This window comes from Cucurbita pepo, chromosome LG04 (genome assembly GCF_002806865.2).
Source record: "Cucurbita pepo subsp. pepo cultivar mu-cu-16 chromosome LG04, ASM280686v2, whole genome shotgun sequence".
NCBI classification, from domain to species: Eukaryota; Viridiplantae; Streptophyta; class Magnoliopsida; order Cucurbitales; family Cucurbitaceae; genus Cucurbita; species Cucurbita pepo.
In genome coordinates this window covers 12,679,394-12,701,377 of record NC_036641.1, presented here as the reverse complement: position 1 = coordinate 12,701,377, position 21,984 = coordinate 12,679,394, and the positions used below count along the sequence as shown (strand labels likewise).

At 38.1% G+C, this 21,984-nt stretch overlaps 3 protein-coding genes across 4 annotated transcripts; 2 read left to right on the top strand and 1 right to left on the bottom strand.

Annotated features, from left to right (window-relative positions):
• The first annotated feature begins 1,940 nt into the window (after nt 1–1,940).
• On the top strand, nt 1,941–4,467 carry LOC111792674 (carbonyl reductase [NADPH] 1-like). Its single transcript, XM_023674226.1, has 4 exons — nt 1,941–2,371; nt 2,762–3,020; nt 3,261–3,455; nt 3,733–4,467. Exons 1-4 carry the CDS (start codon nt 2,280–2,282, stop codon nt 4,138–4,140), a joined length of 954 nt encoding a protein of 317 aa, XP_023529994.1. The 5' UTR covers nt 1,941–2,279; the 3' UTR covers nt 4,141–4,467.
• A 232-nt stretch (nt 4,468–4,699) lies between these two features.
• On the bottom strand, nt 4,700–15,764 carry LOC111792673 (probable beta-1,4-xylosyltransferase IRX10L). 2 transcript variants are annotated; one of them, XM_023674224.1, is made up of 4 exons: nt 15,546–15,764; nt 5,983–6,371; nt 5,539–5,780; nt 4,700–5,394 (listed from the first exon to the last, which is right to left on the bottom strand). In XM_023674224.1, exons 1-4 carry the CDS (start codon nt 15,649–15,651, stop codon nt 4,881–4,883), a joined length of 1,251 nt encoding a protein of 416 aa, XP_023529992.1. In that variant the 5' UTR covers nt 15,652–15,764; the 3' UTR covers nt 4,700–4,880. The 2 variants fall into 2 exon arrangements, with proteins under 2 accessions (XP_023529992.1, XP_023529993.1); XM_023674225.1 differs by lacking the exon at nt 15,546–15,764 and adding an exon at nt 6,864–7,076.
• A 1,062-nt stretch (nt 15,765–16,826) lies between these two features.
• On the top strand, nt 16,827–19,280 carry LOC111793766 (floricaula/leafy homolog). Its single transcript, XM_023675801.1, has 3 exons — nt 16,827–17,824; nt 17,982–18,355; nt 18,812–19,280. The coding sequence occupies exons 1-3, from the start codon at nt 17,392–17,394 to the stop codon at nt 19,166–19,168; spliced, it is 1,164 nt and encodes a 387-aa protein (XP_023531569.1). The 5' UTR covers nt 16,827–17,391; the 3' UTR covers nt 19,169–19,280.
• Nucleotides 19,281–21,984: the final 2,704 nt, after the last annotated feature.

Sequence of the window (21,984 nt, the reverse complement as noted above, 5' to 3'; positions counted from 1 at the left end):
CTAATAAGACAAAACAAAGTTAGATATATAGTATTTATTATTGCTCAATCCCATTTACAAATTTCAAACCCATTAAAAAATTATATCATTTTGAGGTAGTAAGCGTATATGTACACAATTAAATAAATACTTGACAACGAGTTCATACGGGTGATGAATTGGACTTATATTTTTGACGTGAGATTTCACGAGGGCTAACATCCTCGCTGTCACATTGTCAGATGCCTGCCTTTGATAGCATTTGTAACAACCCAAACAACGTTCTCGTTGACACACTGCCCAATGCCTGACGGCTCTGATACCATTTGTAGTAGCCCCAACCTACCGCTAGAAGATATTATCTATTTTGGCCCATTATGTATCGCTGTCAACCTTACGATTTTTAAATGCGTCTACTGGGAACAGGTTTCCACACACTTATAAAAATGTTTCTTCCTCTCTCTAACTAATGTGAGATCTCACTGAAGTTTGTAAGATAATAGTGATATTAAAATAAGAGTAAAGTAGGAAAAGTATATATTATACACAAAATAAAAATGTGATAAAATAAGACTTGAAAAAATGGATGGAACCCTAATTCAATATTAGAATGATTTTGAGGACAACCCGACAAAAGAAAGTTAGATAGAACTAATTTAATAGAATAGAAAAATAGGAAGGGGGAGGGTTTTAAATTTTAGTCTAACTTATCCAAAAAAAAATTAATTTGTCAATGAATTCGACATGGACGTGAAGAGAGAGTTGACATTTTCGTACTCGGTGAAAGTTCATGGACTCACTTATTTTAACGTCACTTTAGATAGACGGCTAGATAGTGAAGAGGGAGTTTACAAATTTTAAAGATAGGACGGCTAAGAAAGGCTTAAAAGAATTGAAAGTTACTATTTATACTAACAAAGTACATATCTTTTTTGTTAGGGGAATGCTCGGGCTATTTGGCACGGAATCCAAATTTTGAATCTTGGGTCTCTTTTTTGTTAGGGGAATGCTCAGGCTATTTGGGACGGAATGAAGATTTTGAATGTTGGGTATGGATGGTTAGATCGGATGTAATAGGACAAAAGGGAGTTAGATAGAAAAAGGACGTATAATGGAAATAGATATTTGAGGAATGATATTGAGATTACTATAAATATGGGATTGGGATGCCATTGTTTTACAACAAATAAACAAGCAAGCAAACAAACCAACCAACAAACCAACCAACAAACCAACCAACCACATTGTTGTTGATTCATATCATATCATAAGAAGAAGAAGAAGAAGAAGAAGAAGAAGAAAAAAGCAGCCTTTTTTTTGTGGATTGCAATGGCAGAGTTTGCGAATGTGACCGAGTTTGTGAATGCTGGGTACTGTACCCTAAACCCTAAAACCCTATACCCTAAACCCTAATAAAACGGGAAAATAACTTTTCAGACCGAGTTATTGGAGAAAAAAATATTTACTCGTGTCGATAAGACCTCACAACCTCAAACCTGTCAAGATGGTCCTCATGGAGGCACTTAAATCATTATGTGAAAAACCTTTGTTTGTTTCTATCTTTTCAACGAATCTGTAAGGAACTCTCAAGTTTGATGAATGTTACACATATGTTGGGTTAAAATACGAAACTTATGTACTTTTGCTTCGTTGCCATTTTACACTCAGACCTCTCAGACATCTCTGACCTTTCAAACATCGCAGACCTCTTAATTGGGTAGTTCATCTCAGACGTGGAATCCCGCTCTAAGAAAAACTATCATTCTGATAAATGGCTAAGCCTTATAACTACACTAATCGATCTCTTTCCAAAAGGAGTAAGTCATAAAAGCCAAAATATCTCAGACATCAAAGACATCGTAGACCTCATCTTATACATCTCACATATCTTAGACATATAAAAATTATAAATGTATAATAAATTCATTAGGAAGTTGGGAAATGGAATCAGTTGGCTAGTTACCGATAATCATGGGATTTGACCCGAATTCTGAACAAACCTGTGATGGTCGTTTGTGGTTTGTACTTTCCCTGTTTCTGGATGCTAATTGTTTCACGAAAGATGGCATTCCTCGGACCCGCCTTGCTTGTAGAGTGAAGGCCAAATAGGGAGAGATAAAGGGGTCATCCCGATATTAGTCCTCCTCCGCCGGCCTCTAACCCTAATAGTGCCATTCTCTTTTAAGGAAAAAAAAGGAGAAAGATCTTCTCTCCGGAAAACCCTAACCGGCTAACCGTAGATTCCTTCTTTTCTTTTGTTTTTAATCGGAAACTTCAGAGTCAGAGAGGGGCAGGCGTAGATGGGCAAGAAGGAAAGAGCCAAGGAACGAAGGGAAAAGAGAATGCAAGAAATATCCCTTCTCAGGATCATTCCTTACTCCGATCACCAGAGGTCTGGATTAGCATCTACCATTTTTCTTCTTTCTTCACAACTGAACCATAATTTATGCTTATAAGTATTACTGACGCTGAAGTACAATCGACTACCTTCATTCCTTTCCTTATATTATACACAACTAAATTCAATCTTTTCTGGTTTTCTTCTTTCATTGTCTTTCGTTAGTCAAACCTTCAGTTGACCTTAGACGTAATCGAAACAAGGTGCTTTGTTGTTGGGACATTATAAATTTCCTACAAATTGTTTCATTACTAGACGATGTTGCACTTGTATGACTTTTCATCTGTCCCATTGTTTCCTTTATTTGCATGTTGGATTTCTTTTTCTTTTTTTTCCTGGAGAATAACCGACGCTCACACTTTATATTTCCTCGACTTCTTATAGATGGTGGTCTACAGAAACCATTGCTGTGGTTACTGGTGGTAATAGAGGAATTGGATTTGAGATTTCAAGACAACTTGCAACGCATGGAATGACCGTCATCTTGACTTCAAGAGACGTTTCTGTTGGCCTTGAAGCAGCTAAGGTCTTACAGGAGGGTGGCTTGAATGTTGCCTTTCATCAACTGGATGTCTTGGATGCTTTATCCATCAAACAGTTTGCTGATTGGCTGCTACAAAACTATGGTGGTTTGGATATTCTGGCAAGTTAATCTTACTCGGAACTTTTCTTTACATTAGTTTTCTGAAAAGGCTAGAACGAAGAGCATTTATATTTTGCCAAGTGTGGTCCAACTCTCATAAGCATCGTGTAGAATACTAACTAAATATTGACTTCAGAGGAAATAGTGCTTGAAATATCTACAAACTTAAGAACTACTGTTGCAGTAGATTTAGATGACATAACTTCCAAATGCCCCATCTACGTGCAATTATGTTTGCAGATAAATAATGCTGGAGTCAATTTCAATCTTGGGTCTAGTAATTCGGTAGAGTTTGCTCAGATGGTTATTGCAACTAACTATTATGGCACCAAAAATATGACTCAAGCAATGATCCCCTTGATGAAACCTTCGTCTGCTGGTGCTCGCATTGTTAATGTCAGCTCAAGATTGGGCAAGCTGAATGGCAGGCGGAATGTAAGTTGAAGTTCAACTTCGTTGATAAATTTGTTTATAAAAAAAATAAAGAAAGGGGACTCGAGGCGCTGATGGAATTATGCATTCAAATTATATATATTCTCCTTTATATGGACTGATGAGAGGAGGGTCGGGGGTTAGAGATGTTTATTTTCTAATACTATTTCGAGTAGTGTTTACTTGTGGGGGTGTTGGTGCTAGTGCATTCTGGCAAGTTAATTTTTATCTAGCTAATTTCGCTCCTTTACCTCCGTAATATTTTGTGGTTTCATTACAGAGAGTGGAAAATGTAGCATTTAGAGGACTACTAAGCAATTTGGATACACTCACAGAAGAAGCAATTGATAGGATGTTGTCTACTTTTTTGCAACAAGTAGAAGATGGAAGTTGGGAAACTGGCGGGTGGCCTCAGTTGTCAACTGACTACTCCGTGTCAAAGCTTGCAGTCAATGCATACACCAGGTTAATGGCAAAAAAATTCACTGACCAACCTGAGGGTCATAAAATTTATGTGAACTGCTACTGTCCTGGTTGGGTGAAAACTGCTATGACAGGATTTGCTGGGAATGTTTCTGCTGAGGTAGGGGCTGACACTGGTGTATGGCTTGCCTTACTTCCAGATCAGGCAGTGGCAGTGGCAGTGGCAGGTAAATTTTTTGCAGAGCGACGGGAGATAAGCTTCTGAGAGAATTAGTCTGAAGATGAAAACAGGGTTGAAGATCAAATTACGCAGCAAGCAATCCAAGAATTTGTGAAATCGATTGTGCTTTGGGAGCCAGAAACTGTGTCGCGGAAGTGGAGACTTGTCAAGCACTTCCATTATCTATTCTCATTCCTCAATTGGTATGCTGTTAATTTTAGCTTTAATTTCCCACGAGAAAAAGTGGGGTTGGAGCAAGAGATACGCTTGGCTAGGAACTTCATTTCAAATCATGTAGAATGAGTTCTAGTTGCTTAAATTAATTGCAATGGTATCAAAGAATGCTATGAGATTACTTGATTCTTCTGCAGCGATCTCTTGTTTGGGATATGTTTTCTTACACAAGGTAAAAATTCATCAAAGCAGGTACAAGTGTATAACCGATTGACCCTAGCCCTTATATTTGCAACGGTGGGCTTGTTTATTAGGCGTCCATGGTTTAATTTAGGTAGATTGATGTATTTCTTCTCTATGGAGTTTTGGGACTATGCTTTAGAAGGAACTTAGATTGATGTATTACTAAATTGAAATGGAAGTGCCAAAATAACTCTCGAACATACCTTTAAGTTGTATCTCATCGATAATATCAAATCATAATCCACATAACTGAAGTGTTGCAATCAAACCATAAGAACTGTTTATGAAGTTTTATCAAACCATAGGAACTGTTTATGAACTTTCTTTAAACCATGTAGACGAAATTTACAATTTAACAAAAGAAAGAATTACCAGGGTTTCAGGTCACCCACAGGACCTGCAGTCCAATTTAGAATCTTCTCACCGGACTTAAGGTAGACACTCCTGTCATGAGGCAACTTACGGGCAAGTCCATTCAGAACCTGGTGAAAAGCATCTCCAGGTTGAGCAGGCTGGGGAAATAACATTGCCTGTTTCATGGAAGGATTTGCTAATAGTCTCTGCTTTCTTAATATCATTTCAAGTGGGATGGACGTTAATATTGTGTCCAAGTTCGCAACATCTTTCTCATCTACAAACATCCCAATTTCTTCCCAAGGAATTGCATCGGCAAAGGGCAGAACAATGTCATCTGCTATGATAACAGGGATGCAACCAAATATCACAGCCTCAACCAATCTAGGGCTCCAAGGAGCCCATCCAAGCGGACAGAGACAAAACACAGCTCGCTGCATGTCCTCATAGTATGTAGTTGGATGCTCTGTTGATACATCAAAAAGAGGATTATCCTTGAAGTTCTCCCATACTGCTGCTCTTGCACCTCTGTTCAAATAAAGTTGAGAATCGGATTAGTAAAAAAATAATAGAAATATGCCAAGAACCTGCTTCTATTTCATCCAAGTAAAAGTGATACTATTTGAGAAAATTTTCGTACATGCATTTTGAAAGTAAGCTTCCTAGAAATACCTTGCGTAATAACCACCTTCTGGATCATTTCCCACATCATAGAATAGTCCACGGAAGTAAACAAAGATGGACCTAGGAGTTTTTTCAGGAATGAGGTGGGAGTGCATTTTCTGAGGAGGAGCGTATGGAGGAATTGTAATTGATCCCTCCTTCAAGCAAACATGATTTCGTTGTCCAAAAGTCTGAACCAAGGTAGCACGTTGTAGCAAAGGAAGAATTCCTCTTTCAATTGCTTTCTCTTCCTGCAAGAGTCTTAAATTTCAAACAAAACAAAACAAAACAAAACAAACACCAAAGACAATTCAATGGGAAACAGTACATAGCAAAGGTGGAAAAGAATAAAAAGAGGAAAGAACTTGGAAATTTTGATAAACATTTGGATCTTAGGGACCCATACAAGCAGGAAAGCTGCTTCAAAGGTAAATGTGAACAATTATGGCTTACTTGATAGTGGAAGCAAGCTCCAAAATCATGGGGTACAACAAAAAAGTGATCAGCCCCTTCAGTCCGGTTCCAGTAAGGCCAGTTTGAAGAAATAAGTTGTATTGCACTTCTCATCATTCGAGGGGACTTGAATGGCAAAGGGAGACCATTTGGAGTCAGATCGCAAGTTGTATAAACTGGAGTATAAAACCAGTCAGCTTCTTCAGGATTAAGGGTTCGAACAGGACTAGTTAAAAGGAAGCGATGCATGAAGATCTCAGCTGCGAACATATGATTAAGGCATCTAGGGTCTTTCTGGAGAATTTTCTTGTTGTATTTGCTAGGGAGCTCATAGACAAACACCTTCAACCTTCCCACAGGATTATCCTCCAAAACATCACCAGCACTGCCTACATTGGTATAACCAGAGTCACTTTAAAACTTTCAAAATAAATAGTTGAGTATAATTGATAATTGAAAATGTACATTGATGTTTTGAGATCTATGCAGCTAATAAGACCAACAGTCGAGTAATATTTATAATTTCCTCAGTTCTTATTAGCGACATAATAGTGAGTTGTTTAGTTTTCTTATCAGTTATATTCGGTTGTATCTTTGCCAGTGTTGATTATTTTCAATTATACTCAATGTAACAACGCTAGTTGAGTTGTTAGTTGATAAGAAACCTGAGTGTGTTGCAAAGAGAAAAGGGCAACAACCTAAGGGTGAGGAAAAAGATTACCCCTCCCAAGAAACTATGGAGAAGTTGATAAGAAACCAAGTACATAAGAATTTCCAATCAAGAAAATCAAAGAAATGGAGAAGTTACAAAAAAAAATTGTTGTTGCTATGGTACCACCTAGAGACTAAAAACTGTACATTACTATAAGGTAAAAAGAAACCTTAGAAGACTTATCTTCACAAAGTCTGACTTCTTTCCAGCCAACCCCCCACATAGCCCAAAGAGTCTTCATGTTCTTATTTAACCTCAAGCAGTAGATGGCAAATGGATACCCCAAGAGTGTTGCACACAAAGTCCCAACCTACTCAGCGAAACTGCAATGAATGAAAAACGGGAACCATGCACTCCTCTTCACTACGGCAAAAACTACACACCGAGGGGAAATGGCTCACCCTTTGCATTCCCTCTGAAATTTTCCATGAGTATCCAAACTTCTGTTAGCTAACGATCAAAGGGATTTAAGAACTTTGAATTTCCACATAGAAGAAATTAAGGGGGCTCTAACCGCAGTAGCTTGTCCTCATCCAAGCCCAACTACTCCACGTCAATTTTGGTAACCAACCCAATCCAGCTTTGTAACTCCCTCTCAAAGAGGCCTCTACAAAGGCCTAAATCCCATCCTTTTTAATTTTCATCCCAGCAATATTAATGAGGAAAGTGTTGATTGATCACTTCATTAAACTCTCTTTACGATCATTTCTCTAAGTTCCTTACTAGTTTTTTAGCTTAACAGCATTGATTTCTTCACAAAATTCACTAGTTGTGAATCCTGAACATCAGACTTCTCTGTAATCAAATTGACTGAATGACAATTATCTAGTTTGGAAGTACAAATGTTGACAGCGATCAAATATTGACAATTATCTAGTTTGGAAGTACAAAGTTTGGAAGTGGTAAATAACCGTTCCTACCCTAACAGAGACAACATGATGCAATTCCTATGCTTGAGATAAACCTGTCTTTCTTACTTGGAAGAAGCAAGATAAAAAAAATTTCTTCTTGGTTGCTGGGTTTGATGAGTGAGCAAAGTCTCTTGCAAACAGTTGAATATAAACCAGAAAGAGAAATTTGGTATTTCCATGAGGCAACTAATCCTACGTCTACGTCTAACACAGTCAAGATTATGCAATTAAAATGACAACTCCAAAATCCTACTAATGGAAGTATGTCAATTAAAAGACATTTGCAAAAAAATTAAGAATCGAGTGGATATATAGAATGTAATCGGGCATAGGATTTCAATTCAAGAACATATAGCATTCATCCCATCTTAGTATGTAATTCCATTGATTCCATTGTTTCTGCAGTCTCAGCTAAAACCAAACCTAAACCTTTGCAAGAACGCCCCAAGCCCAAGATTTGAAATCCAACTTCAACACACAACCTTACATTTTCGTGCATCCCTTGCAACCTTGCCACATTACTTTACTTGTCTCAAACAATTTGTGAGAGTGAAGACTTCCCTAAGAGACCTACACAGAACCTTTGAGCATATTTTGTTCTCACTCACATTTTCCTAAGAAAAGTTCTAGAACATCAACCAAACATAGGACTGGTCCAAGCAAAACATATTCAAATTTGTAGTTCCTATGATTGAGCTACCAAAAGTGGTTACTATCAATTTTCTAACCCTTTCTTAACCATAATTATATATCGTTGGAATTTCTCTTATTTGTGGTCTCAGTTCATTCATTTATTCTTTTATTCTGCCTCTACTGTAATATCACATTTATGCTCCCAATGACATAAGACAACAAAATTGAAAAAAATACAACCTTGGATTCAAATGATACGTTACCTTCCATTAATCTTACTTTTCAAGAACAAGCAAACAATGTTAGTACTAAGAATAAATCCTCTAATGGACAATCAAACTCTTTAAACCAATAATTGCCTTCAATGCCAACTTTCTGGTACATTTATACGTATCGTCAATAATTGTCATTTCCCCTCTGGTCAATTCTTTAAAATTCAAATTTATCAACAACCATCTTATGAACATGGTCTTCTGCTCCTATGAGTGCTTTGATGGCTACAACAAGTCCTATTATTGAAAATGGCTAGTATCTAACTCTGGTGCGACCAATCATGTTACTGATGATTTCAAGAATCGTATTGGGACAAGTTATTCTGAAGGGAAGCAAATCTATATTGGGAATGGAGCAGCTCTGAACATTCTTCATGTTGGATATTCCTTCTTTTCCCCTTCTTCTCCTTCGGTTGTTGATTCTTCTACTCGTAATTGTACATTTCTTTTTTACAAGAACGAGACTTTTCCTTGATGTAATGAAAAGGGATTGGGTCTCAAAAAGTACAAACTCCACAAAAGAGAAAAAAAATGCCAAAATATAAATCTTAAATGTTTAGAGAGAGAACGCTTGGAGGAGGCCTTGAGACGAGTTGTTGAAACAATCAAGCCAAGGAAGGCACTTGTTGTGGAAGGTCCTTTCGTTTCTTTTATACAATAGTTCAGAAAGAAGGGCTTCTACAGTCTTGGACCAAGAAAATCCTGGATTTAAGGGCCAAGAAGGGCCAATTAGCAAAGGGAGAATGTTGTCCTTGAACAACATGGAGAGGGCCCACGATAGGTTAAGAGCCAAGAATAACTTAAACCAACATTGCCTGGAGTAAACGCAATAAAAGAAGATATGCTGAAGAGAATCCACATCTGAAAGACATAGAGAACAAACTGGTGGAGAAATATAGTGCTAGGGGAGCTTCTTTCGGGACCTCATAACAATTCAACCAGCTATTGATCATATTCCAAATAAGGATATTTACTCTCCTAGGGCTTTGGGATTTCCATGGAGCTGATATATATACATCTTTATACATAAAGGAAGAGGAAGAAAAAGGCTCAATCAACCAATGGCGATAAACAAGAGAATGATCAACACATACTGGTGAGACACAACCCAAAAGCATTTGCAAAATCCAAAATAGTCTCTTCTTCCTTAAGCACCCGACAGAAGAAACAAAAAACAGAACCATTGGGGGAAGATGAAATCAGAGACAGCCATGGGAAGCATGACTTTAAGGGATAGTTGCTGAGCCAAGGATTTTGCCAAAAAAAAAAAAAAAAAATCTTCTGTCATTCCCCAATTTGAAAGTAACCAAAGAATCCACCTGCTTCCAGATCTTTAAGATATTAATCGAGGGGCTATGAAGACTCAACAAAATGTTGAAGCTAATAATAGAGTTTGAATGAGTTGTTGAAGCTAATAATAGAGTTTGAATGAGTTGAATGAGTTGAATGAGTTACTGCCGAAGAGAAGAAGGAGGTGAATTCAATTTCATCCACACAAATCTCAACCAACTCCGGGAATCTCCCTATAAAAGGACCTCCCTCCCCATCATTCAAATCACTCCTCCTCTCAATCTCACTTCAGTTTTCTGTTGTCACCAACAACTGGTATCAGAGCAATCTTGCAGCAGCAAAAAAAATGGCAGCAGAAAAACAAGTTGAGAGCTACGTTCAGCCCGCCATCCCGAGGTTCGATGGTCACTATGATCATTGGGCGATGTTGATGGAAAATTTTCTCAGATCAAAGGAGTTCTTTGATATGGTGGAGACGGGTTATGAAGAGCCAAATGAAGGCGAGGTACTCTCAGCTGGTCAACAGCAACTGTTGGCAGCATCGAAGCTGAAGGACCTGAAGGTCAAGAACTATTTATTTCAGTCCATTGATAGGACTATCTTGGAAACAATGCTTCAGAAGAAGACATCCAAGGAAATTTGGGATTCTATGAGGAGGAAGTATCAAGGCTCAACGAGAGTAAAACGTGCTCAACTACAAGCCGTCAGAAGAGACTTTGAAATTCTCCAAATGCAAAAGGGAGAAACGGTGAATGATTATATTGGCAAGGTTATAAGTCTTGCAAGTAAAATGAGGATGCATGGTGGTTCAATCACGGAGGTTGCGGTCGTAGAAAAGATTTTGCGATCACTAACTCCAAAGTTCGATTACATTGTATGTTCTATCGAAGAAGCAAACAATGTCGAAGAGATGCAAATAGATGAACTCCAAAGCTCCCTGTTAGTACATGAGCAGAGGCTCAATCGTACAAGTGCAATAGAGGAGATGACAGCCTTAAAAATATCCACACCAGGTGAATCTTCAAGCCCTAGAGGTAGAGGGCAAAGAAGAGGCAGAGGTCGTGGGAGAGGCAGTCGAGAAAGAAGTGGAGATGTTGGCAGGTCAGTAGACCTAGCCAGAAATGATTATGAAAACAAAGGCAAGAGACACTTTGACAAGTCCAAGGTGGAATGCTACAGATGTGGACGCCTTGGACATTACAAAAATGAATGCTATACCAGGCTTCAAAAGGAGAAAAGAGATCAATCCAATTTTGTGGAGAGAAGAGAAGAAGAAACATTATTAATGTCATTCCATGCTATGAAGGTTGCAGATCAAGGTGTATGGGTCGTAGACTCTGGATGCAGCAATCATATGACAGGTTGTAAGGAATTCTTCTCAACTCTAGATGAAAATTTTCATACTACGGTTTCTCTCGGCAACAATTCAACTCTCCAAGTGATGGGGAAAGGAACCGTAGATATCAAGACTAGAAATGGCTTTGTAGAGTCTATTTCTAATGTATTCTACATCCCTGATCTGAAAGCCAACTTACTTAGTATCGGTCAATTACAAGAAAAGGGGTATGTGATCACATTCCAAAATGATGAATGTGAAATTTATGACTCCAAAAGAGGATCGATTGCTAAGATGAAGATGACCACCAACCGTCTATATCCGTTGACGTTAAATATCGTTGCCAAAAGTTTGATGGTGAAGAAAGAAGATACCACCTGGCTTTGGCATTTTAGGTATGGTCATCTACACTTCAAAGGATTAAAGACGTTGTCCTCAAAGAAGATGGTAACTGGGTTGCCAGATATTACTCCACCAACGGAAATTTGCGAGAGCTGTGTAGTAGCAAAACATGAAAGAAACTCTTTTCCATCTGGAAAATCAAGAAGAGCTCAAGCAATTTTGGAGTTGATTCATTCGGACATATGTGGTCCCATCTCTCCAGCATCAAATGGTAACAAGAAATATTTCATGACCCTCATCGATGATTTTAGTCGAAAAACATGGACTTATTTCTTGCACGCCAAATCAGAAGCCTTTGATTGCTTCAAAAAATTTTGTGCTACTATGAAGACGGAAACTGGAAGAAGAATCAAGGCTTTAAGAACTGACAGAGGTGGAGAGTTCTGCTCGAACGAGTTTACTAAATTTTGTGAAGAGAAGGGCATACGGAGGCAGTTAACAACAGCATATACACCACAACAAAATGGTGTGGCCGAAAGGAAAAACAGGACCATTCTCAACATGGTTCGAAGTTTACTAAATAAAGGAGAAGTCCCGAAGGAATTCTGGCCAGAAGCTGTCGTGTGGTCCGTTCACATTCTCAACCGGAGTCCTACCTTTTCTGTTAGAGATATGACTCCACAAGAAGCATGGAGCGGAAGAAAACCTGCAGTAGACCACTTTAGAATCTTTGGGTGCATAGCATATGCACACGTTCCTGATGAGAAAAGGAAGAAACTTGAAGACAAGAGTTTGAAGTGTGTATTCCTTGGAGTAAGCGAGACCTCTAAGGCGTACAAGCTTTATGATCCTTTGACAAAGAAGGTGGTGGTAAGTCGTGATGTAGTCTTTGACGAAAAGAAGACTTGGACATGGGAAGAAAAGATCACTGTGAATCAGCAGATTCCTGTAGATCTTGAAGAAGAACAAACTGAAGCCCCTATTCAGCCTCACTATGAGCATGGAGAGAGCTCATCACAAGCTCAACAAGAAGAACCAGTAGAAGAAGATCATGATCATAATCAAAGACATCCAAGAACAAGAAAGAGACCAAACTGGATGATTGATTATGAGATGGACTATGAATCAAGTGATAGTGGTTATTTTGCATTCTTTATGGATAGTGATCCAATTGTCTATGAAGAAGCAGTAAAGGAGAAGAAATGGAAGGAAGCTATGGACAGTGAAATCAAATCCATAGAGAAGAACAAGACGTGGGAGCTCACTGATCTTCCTAGAGGGCAGAAAACAATCGGAGTAAAATGGGTTTTCAAAACCAAGTTGAATGAAAACGGTGAGGTGGATAAGTACAAGGCGCGACTTGTTGCAAAAGGATACAAGCAAAAGTATGGAATTGATTATAAGGAGGTATTTGCACCAGTGGCACGTCAAGATACTATCAGGCTCATAATTTCTATTGCAGCACAGAAATCTTGGCCTATTTATCAACTTGATGTGAAATCGGCCTTCTTACATGGAGAGCTTCAAGAAGAAGTATATGTGGAGCAACCAGAAGGTTTTGTTCAAAAAGGCAAAGAGGAACAAGTATACAAGTTGAAGAAAGCTTTGTACGGTTTGAAGCAAGCTCCAAGGGCATGGTACAGTCGCATTGATTCTCATTTTGAAAAGATGGGATTCACTAAATGCCCGTATGAACATACGTTGTATGTGAAAACTGAAAAGGGAGGTAACATTATCATTATTTGCTTATACGTTGATGATTTAATATTTACTGGCAATAATGAAGAAATGTTTGAATTTTTTAAGAAGAGCATGATGAAGGAATTTGAAATGACAGATCTTGGCTTGATGAGATATTTTCTTGGAGTAGAAGTTACTCAAACTCCCGCAGGTAACTTTATCTGTCAGAAGAAGTATGCTCAAGAATTACTTGAAAGATTTAAATTGGATGAGCGCACATTTGGAACTCCATCAGAATTGGGTTTAAAGTTGCACAAGGATATTGACGGGCGAGAGGTTGATAATAGGTACTTCAAACAAATTGTGGGAAGTTTGATGTACCTAACTTCAACCAGACCAGACATCATGTATGCGGTTAGTATGATAAGTCGTTACATGGAGCATCCAACGGAAAAACATCTCAATGCAGCAAGAAGGATACTTCGTTATGTGAGAGGAACCTTTGATTTGGGGGTATTCTACAAGAAAGGAGATGATCCGAAGATGGTTGGCTATACAGATAGTGACTATGCAGGTGATATAGACGATCGTAAAAGTACTTCAGGAAGTATTTTCATGATGAGTTCAGGAGCTATTTGCTGGTCTTCAAAGAAGCAACCTATTGTAACACTCTCAACTACAGAAGCAGAATTTGTGGCAGCAGCAACATGCTCGTGCCAAGCAATTTGGTTAAGAAAAATGCTTGAAATTCTTAATCATAAGCAACCAGGTACGACGGTTATATATTGTGATAATATGTCAACTATTAAGTTGTCTAAAAATCCTGTATTGCATGGAAGGAGCAAGCACATCGATGTTCGATTTCATTTCTTGCGTGATTTGTGTAAAGAAGGCATTATTGAACTCAACTTTTGCCGAAGTGATGAACAAATCGCAGATCTATTCACAAAGCCCTTGAAACAACCATTGTTCGAGAAGCTTAGAAGAAAAATGGGGATGTGCAGAATCCAAGATGTATATCAAGATGACGAAGTGAAGTCCTAAACTGATTTCCGCAGAATTCAGTTTAAGGGAGGGTGTTGAAGCTAATAATAGAGTTTGAATGAGTTGTTGAAGCTAATAATAGAGTTTGAATGAGTGGAATGAGTTACTGCCGAGAAGAAGGAGGTGAATTCAATTTCATCCACACAAATCTCAACCAAATTCAGGAATCTCCCTATAAAAGGACCTCCCTCCCCATCATTCAAATCACTCCTCCTCCCAATCTCACTTCAGTTTTCTGTTGTCACCAACACAAAAACCTTCCAGAAGTGGGCCATCAACGTGGGCTGGACAAAAATAATCTGGTTCATGAATGAATCTCCAACCCCATTTAGAAATCAGGGGCAGATGTTTATATTTCAACCCTCCAATGCGGAGACTTCCTTCTAATTGAGCTTTAATGGCTAAATTCCATCTTACAAGGTGATTAATCTTAACCCCATAGTTTCCTTCCCAAAAGACTTTAGACTTGGGAGGCATTAAAAAGATTGACATGAGAAAGAGGAATACATGATAGCACCTAGTTACAAAGAGTCAATCTCCCTCCACTTGATAAATTGAATCTCGTCCAACGATCAAGTATGTTTTGGATCCTTTCAATCACAGGCTACCGAAAAGAATTCTTATCGTGACCACGAAGGGGAAGACCAAAATACAAAAAGGGCAAAGATTCCACTTTGCAATTCAACAGAGAGGCCACTTGGAGAAACTTAGAATCATCCACATTAACTCCACATAAAGCATATTTTTCCCACTTTCTGATCGGAACACCATTTATGTTAAGCATGTCGCCATCATACTTATAGAACGGACCAGTGAATATGGCGTATGCCTTGACAAATTAGCAGAAAATTACGAAGAGATAGAGGCTTGGATATCAAGGACATTTTGCGCCAAAGTTAGCAGGCCATCAGGTGAAATTCTCGCATTTTCTTGATTACTCAAATATATGGAGCTGTTCCCATCCTTACCACTCTTAACTCCGCAACGAAGATTTAATCAAGATCAAGAACTTGTGCATAACTGTCAAATCTATCCTTTTAAACAAGGATCTCTGAATATCTAACCAGAGAAGGACAAGAACAAGTCAAAATACCCAGAAACATATAAATCGGTGATAAAACAAGGGAAATAGGTGTCAATCATATCGCGGAGAAATTGGCTGATCGTGTAATAGCAGATTAACGAATCAAAGCTTAATACCGCAAAAACACAAGAATAAACCACAAGAGAAAGAATCCGAACCGAAGATCAGATAGAAAAACAAAAGAGAAATAAAGAAAAGAAACAGAATCTAACAAACCCATGTACAAATTTAGTAAAGGAGCAAAGCCACAAAATCCTACCCGAAATTCGTTCTGTATGTTGACTCCTTCCCCGCACGACTGCATCAGTTGTGGTCAAGAAAGCAGCAAAGAGAGGAACGAAGATGGCCCAGACCAGACTATTCATTTTTGCAGAGAGACACAGTATAGTCTAGAAGGCGAACATGGATAAATGGAGACTAAAGTAACAATTTTAGTAGAAGGGTGTATTCGCTTAGGAAGAGACGGCTTGCATTGAGAAAAATATGAATTCTAATTTTTTATTTCTTTTCTTTTCTGCAAAATAAAAAAATAAAATTCATTTTTTCCTCGTTTTTTGTTTATGCAAAAAAAAAAAAAAAAAAAAAAAAAAAAAAAAAAAAAAANTTCCAGTTGGGATTTAAACAATAAATCCTGGCATACCAATCGGAAAATGTATGAACTTGGGTCGATTTTGTTTTAAATAATCCCAACTAACTTGTTTTTATTTCTTTAATCTAAATCGCATACAAATATGGACATACTACATATCTTGTTCATAACATAAGAAATATATACATGGATTTTCAAACCAAAACTTTGAAGCCTAAAGCCTTCATATAGGTAAACCATACGATAGATCAAACATAATCAAAGGGAAAGCAGAAATTGAAGAGCATGTGTTTGCGCGGGAGTTGAAGTGAGACGTTGTTTTTGGTGGTCAAGATCTAGTCTGAAATGAATGTCCGATGATCCAGCCTGTTCAGACGCTGTTAAACGTGGGGTGGTGGTGGAGTTTGTGGGAGGGGCTAAGTTTGTTGACCATTGTGGTGAATTGTTTGTTGACCATTGTGGTGAATTGTTTGTTGACCATGTGAGTGGCATGAGGTCTAGTGGTGAATTGTTTGTTGACCATGTGAGTGGCATGAGGTCCTGTGGTGAATTGTTTGTTGACTGAATTGTTAGGTTAGTGAAAAGAATTGGAAAGGGACCAGCTGTTGAGGTTGTGGGTAGGGAGTGTTTGAGCGTGAGGGAATTAAATTAGTCTGTGACAAAGTACAAAAGGATCAGCCTTTTCAGTGAGGTCGGACTGGAGCAAGTGCAGCTGCTTGGCTAAAGGCAAAAATACTGACTTCGCTGAACCCTCTCCTCTCCTCTCCTCTCCTCTCCTCTCTCTGCTCTCTACTTTCTCAAAAGTCTTTCTTTTCTTTTCTTTTCTTTTTGGCTTAAAATTCCAACTCCATTGATTCAAATTACCAAGATGGCCCTTCCCTTCTCAGCACTAAGCAGATGGAGATGGAGATGGCTCCGGCTGTCGGCTGAGGGCATGCCGAATTAAGAGTTAAAAGGTAGAATTAGTGATTAAATAAGAACTGGTGGTCTCAACTGGATTCCAAACATGCATTAACTATACAGCTACAGATAGGGTTAGGCTTAGTAGATAATACAAACAAAACAACCACCTCCCTGCACTGCACTGCACAGCAAAGCACAGCAGGCACCCCTGCCCTGCCCTGCCCATATTTTATATTTACATCCGCTGTGCCAGAGCCACCTAGTTAGTTACGCAAACGCCGTTGCAGGAGTTGCTGAGTTTCTGTGGGTGTGGTTAGTTGTGGGACGTGAGGGGAGGGCATTTTCGGTCATTTTGTAAAGGGTTGCCTTTATAGGGTGGGTGCACCAGCAGCTTCCTTCCCTCCCATACCCCTTCCTATTGTTTTCTTTCTCTCTGTGGCCTCTTGCCGCCTGAGTTCTGTTGAGTTGAGATTTGAGACCCTTGGACCAAGCAAAAGAAGTGTGCAAAAGAAGTGTGCAAAAAGTGCACAAACAGGTTGGCATTGTTTGTAGTTGTGTTCCAACCACAATCACATACACATACACACAAACACATACATATCCAATTCCGCTAATGGATCCAGAAGCCCTCTCCGCCACTTTGTTCAAATGGGATCCTCGAGGAATGGTGGGGGGAGGCGGCGGCGCATCCCTCCCAGCACCACTGCCGCCCTACTCGCTGCGGCCCAGGGAATTGGGACTGGGAGGCCTGGAGGAGTTGTTCCAGGCTTACGGGATCAGGTACTACACCGCCGCTAAAATTGCGGAACTGGGATTCACCGTCAGCACCCTCCTGGACATGAAAGACGAAGAGTTGGAGGATATGATAAACAGCCTCTCTCATATTTTCCGGTGGGAGCTTCTGGTAGGTGAGAGATACGGAATTAAGGCTGCTGTAAGAGCCGAGCGCAGACGTGTAGATGACGAGATGGATTCCTCCAGGCGCCGGCACCTCTTCTCCAATGACACCCATAACAACGTGGTCCTGGATGCCCTTTCCCAGGAAGGTCAGATATATCTATTTTTCTTTCCCTTACTTTTCCTGCTCATACATTTATTTGCGTAAATAGTCAAATATTGGTGTTTTATACATGGAAGCAGTGAGGGTTGTGATAGTAAGTAGAGAATAAGGCATGACGAGGCGTGGTTATAATAACATTACAGGGCTATCGGAAGAGCCGGTGCAGCAGGAAAAAGAGGTGGTGGGGAGCGGAGGAGGAGGAACTTGGGAGGCAGTTGCAGCGGGTGAGATGAGGAAGAAGCAGCGGAAGAGAAACGGATCAAAGAAGAAGCAGGTGATGGTGATGGAGGAGGATCATCACGATGAAACTGAGGAGGGAGGTGGGGAGGAGGAGGATAATATGGAAGTCAGCGAGAGACAGCGGGAGCATCCATTCATCGTAACCGAGCCAGGGGAGGTTGCACGGGGGAAAAAGAACGGCCTTGACTATCTCTTCCACCTATATGAGCAGTGTCGTGAGTTTTTGATCCAAGTCCAGAACATTGCCAAGGAACGAGGAGAAAAATGTCCCACTAAGGTATTCTTTCTCTCTCTTTACTTCTTCAAATTCCACCACCAAAAATTAACTTAACTTAACTACCCTCCTCTATCCGCTGTTCAAAACATGATGATCACTCTAAATATCATATAATTTAGAAAATAAAATTTTGGACAATGGAGGTATGAAGGGAAACTAAAGGAGAGGGTCCGTAGGGCCTAAATGAAAAGTAGAAAGCGTGACAAGTGAAGCGCAGTGAAGGGAGAAGGTGGGTGCGTTGTCCGTGTCAAATTAACTTTTTGTGATGATTTCGTACTGTATGAGACTGAGAGGGGCGGGCAGTCAAAGATGGCGATAGAATAGAGGTTAAAGGATAAGTATAGAGATAAAAGGAAATAATAATAATAATAATAATAATAATAATAATAATTTGTTTTGAAAATCTTCCACGTTATATATATATGTAATGCAAGTGGCATGTATGCGACCCAGCAGGTGACAAACCAGGTGTTTAGATATGCGAAGAAGGTGGGAGCAAGTTACATAAACAAGCCAAAAATGAGACACTACGTGCACTGCTATGCGTTGCATTGTCTGGACGAGGAAGCGTCCAACGCGTTGAGGAGGGTTTTCAAAGAGAGGGGTGAAAATGTGGGAGCTTGGCGACAGGCATGCTATAAGCCTTTGGTAGCCACAGCAGCTGCCCAAGGTTGGGACATCGATGCCATTTTCAACGCACATCCACGCCTCGCCATCTGGTATGTGCCCACTAAACTCCGCCAACTCTGCCACGCCGAGCGCAACAGTGCCAAAGCCTCCACCTCCGCCGCCGTAAATCACTTGACATTTTAACTTCATACTCTCTTATCGCTGCCTTCAGCTTCTATCATCCGCTAGGAAGCAAAAGTAGGAGGACATTATTGTTGGATATGAAATGGATGCTACCTTTTCGTTCCATATTAAATTATAATATAATAATGTGTAGACCCCACCCCCGCCTCCATAAAATTAAACTTTAACTTTGTCTCTCCTCGTGTGTGGCTAACAACATGGGATGAAAATGCCAAAACCATACAGCGAACCATATTCAAAATAGTGCTCAAGGTGAAAATGGGCCTAAGCCTACCTTAAAATGGTTCATTGTGTTAGCGAGAGGAGTTTGAAACAATAAATACATATGTTAATAAAGTGAGTCTAGTACATAAAAATTAAATTGAACTTGTCTTATAAAAAATGGTTCGCTGTTAAAAAGATATAAATGTTCATCTTTAACATGAAGTCTGCAATTTAGAATATTCACAAAAGCATATTCAAATCTTTTCAAATTTCTGATTGTGTGTGAACATTTTTATAATTAATTCCCATTTAAGCCACCAAATCAAAAAAAGTAAAATTCATTTGTTTTGTATGTAAAGAACATGAAATGATATATCCAACAAAACTCACAAAATAGTGTCAGCTATATATATTATATGTTTCATGAAACCAGATCTCGAACAAAAGTCATAAAATAGTGCCAACTATATATATTATATGTTTTTGTAAATAACGTCATTTCAATCTATTGTTGTTGTGTGGACCAAAATGGGGATAAAAATTTTAAAAAATAAAAATTATTTGTTTATTATTAATAATATTATTTAAGTTATAAAAAAAATTATGTGACTTTTTTTTAATTGTTTTTTTTTTTTTTTTTTTTTTTTTTNAATTTCTTTTTTCAATAATATCATGTAAATAAATAAGTTTGAGTAGTTTTTGTAATAAAAATAGGTTAAATTACAAGTTTAGTGTAACATTAGCTTATTAGGTATTACTATTTTTTATTAATATAAAGGAGTTAAAAGTACAACAACAAAAGAAAATACATATTTACAATAAAGTTATGAACAATACAAAACTATGTAACAATTTCAATCAAACTCCATATTGCATATTGTCTATCTAAAAATAAATATAATTTTGTTGAATGATTAATTTACTATTAATATTAAGTAGCTAAGTAACATTTAAGTTTTATAATTAACTTTTCCTCTTAAAATTTTTGGTATAGATTGGAGTCTTCATCCAACCGATCTCTCATTTCACAAGCTTAGTTTATAATTCCCATTGAAACTACCCATGAAACTTGGTTCTGAACTTAACACTTGGTGCGTGAGTCAGGGGTTTTAAAGGATTTAGTAGATTCGTTTATCATGAATTTTATATTCGCATATAAGACTCACTCTCGATCTAATACGACCCATCTACTAAATGCCCTAACATTTTGAAATAGCACTCAAAGTTGATGATAAAAAAATATTCATGTTGGCAGCTTAGTACTCAGTACATCTTCAATTTAATTTTGAATGGATTTTGTTACTGCATTTACTCTCGACTTTCCTTGGTCAAACTCCCTGCTAAAACCGTCTCAATATCCTTGTAACGCTCCCAGTTCCTCAGCCAAAGCTTCCACCATTGCATGAGCAAGCCTCCCTTTCACGTGGTTTTCCCTTCTTTTCCCCATTGCATGAGCAAGTCTCCCTTCCACGTGGGTTTCCCTTCTTTTTCCCTATGACAGCAGCGCTTGCTATATATATCTCTCTATATATATATTAATTATAATTAATTATTATTATTTTATCAAAAACATTACATTTAGTCCTATAAACTTTGATTTGTATGTGTTTTTTGTCCACAGAATTTCAAAATGCCCAATAAATCTCATAAATTTAAAAAATTCTCTAAATTATCAATGTAGTGTCAAATAAATCTTCAAAAATATTAAAATTTTAAATTAATATCTCATTGATGAAGGCAAATTTGTTAATTAAAAAGTTTTGTAAGTAAGTTTAAAATTTAAGTAATAAAATAATAAATAAAGGGAAAACCGTGGACGGCAGAAAAGGACGTTACAATTTAATATATATATATATATATATTTGGGAACGAGTTACAAGTAAATATAAATTTTTTTGTTGACATTAAATTAAAATTATAAAATATTGAATGGCCTACCATATATTCACCCTCGACATTGACAGCAACATTTCCACTACTAACCAATAAAGCACTGCCAGAAGGGAAGAGGTAATTAACCTTCCACTTTTTGGATTGCAATAACTTCTGCACCAACATCACCCTCCCTATTTTTTAAATCACCCTATCATCCTACAATTATATATTTTTTAAGCGCCACACCTTAACTAGCCTTCTAAATGCAATCTTATCCGACTACAATTATATTTGAGTTTTATGCAATTCACTAACGACCCACCAAACTATATTACTATTATTCTCTAATTATGTAATTCTATCCTCAAAATGGTTGCCTGATGCAAGACACGCTTTCGATAATGTAAGATTGTGTTTCCATATCGGACTTTTTATCCGTTTCATTTATTGCGAACAACTGAGTTTTAAGTAACCGATACGATCTATGTAATACGACAAATGATCGGATACAACATACGTTTCGATAATAAAAGATTGTGTTTTCATATCAAATTCTTTATCCGTTTCATTTATTACGAACGACCAAGTTTTAAATATCGATACTATCCGACAAATCGTATCTTTAATTTAAAGATCTATTATAATTTCATCTTTAAATATCTTTCGACTACACATATCTATTAAAATCATTAAATTATATTTATTAAAGTTGATCATTTTATTTGATTGGTTCTAAA

What these genes read in the sequence shown, in the direction of transcription:
- LOC111792674 (XM_023674226.1), top strand. Translation starts at nt 2,280, where the DNA reads ATGGGCAAGAAGGAAAGAGCCAAGGAACGAAGGGAAAAGAGAATGCAA. An exon ending in ATGGTGGTTTGGATATTCTG is followed by an intron (nt 3,021 to 3,260) that starts GCAAGTTAATCT and finishes TTATGTTTGCAG; the next exon opens with ATAAATAATGCTGGAGTCAA. An exon ending in AGCTGAATGGCAGGCGGAAT is followed by an intron (nt 3,456 to 3,732) that starts GTAAGTTGAAGT and finishes GTTTCATTACAG; the next exon opens with AGAGTGGAAAATGTAGCATT.
- LOC111792673 (XM_023674224.1), bottom strand. Translation starts at nt 15,651, where the DNA reads ATGAATAGTCTGGTCTGGGCCATCTTCGTTCCTCTCTTTGCTGCTTTC. An exon ending in ACATACAGAACGAATTTCGG is followed by an intron (nt 6,372 to 15,545) that starts GTAGGATTTTGT and finishes ATACCAATGTAG; the next exon opens with GCAGTGCTGGTGATGTTTTG. An exon ending in GAAGGTGGTTATTACGCAAG is followed by an intron (nt 5,395 to 5,538) that starts GTATTTCTAGGA and finishes TTATTTGAACAG; the next exon opens with AGGTGCAAGAGCAGCAGTAT.
- LOC111793766 (XM_023675801.1), top strand. Translation starts at nt 17,392, where the DNA reads ATGGATCCAGAAGCCCTCTCCGCCACTTTGTTCAAATGGGATCCTCGA. An exon ending in GGATGCCCTTTCCCAGGAAG is followed by an intron (nt 17,825 to 17,981) that starts GTCAGATATATC and finishes ATAACATTACAG; the next exon opens with GGCTATCGGAAGAGCCGGTG. An exon ending in GAGAAAAATGTCCCACTAAG is followed by an intron (nt 18,356 to 18,811) that starts GTATTCTTTCTC and finishes GCGACCCAGCAG; the next exon opens with GTGACAAACCAGGTGTTTAG.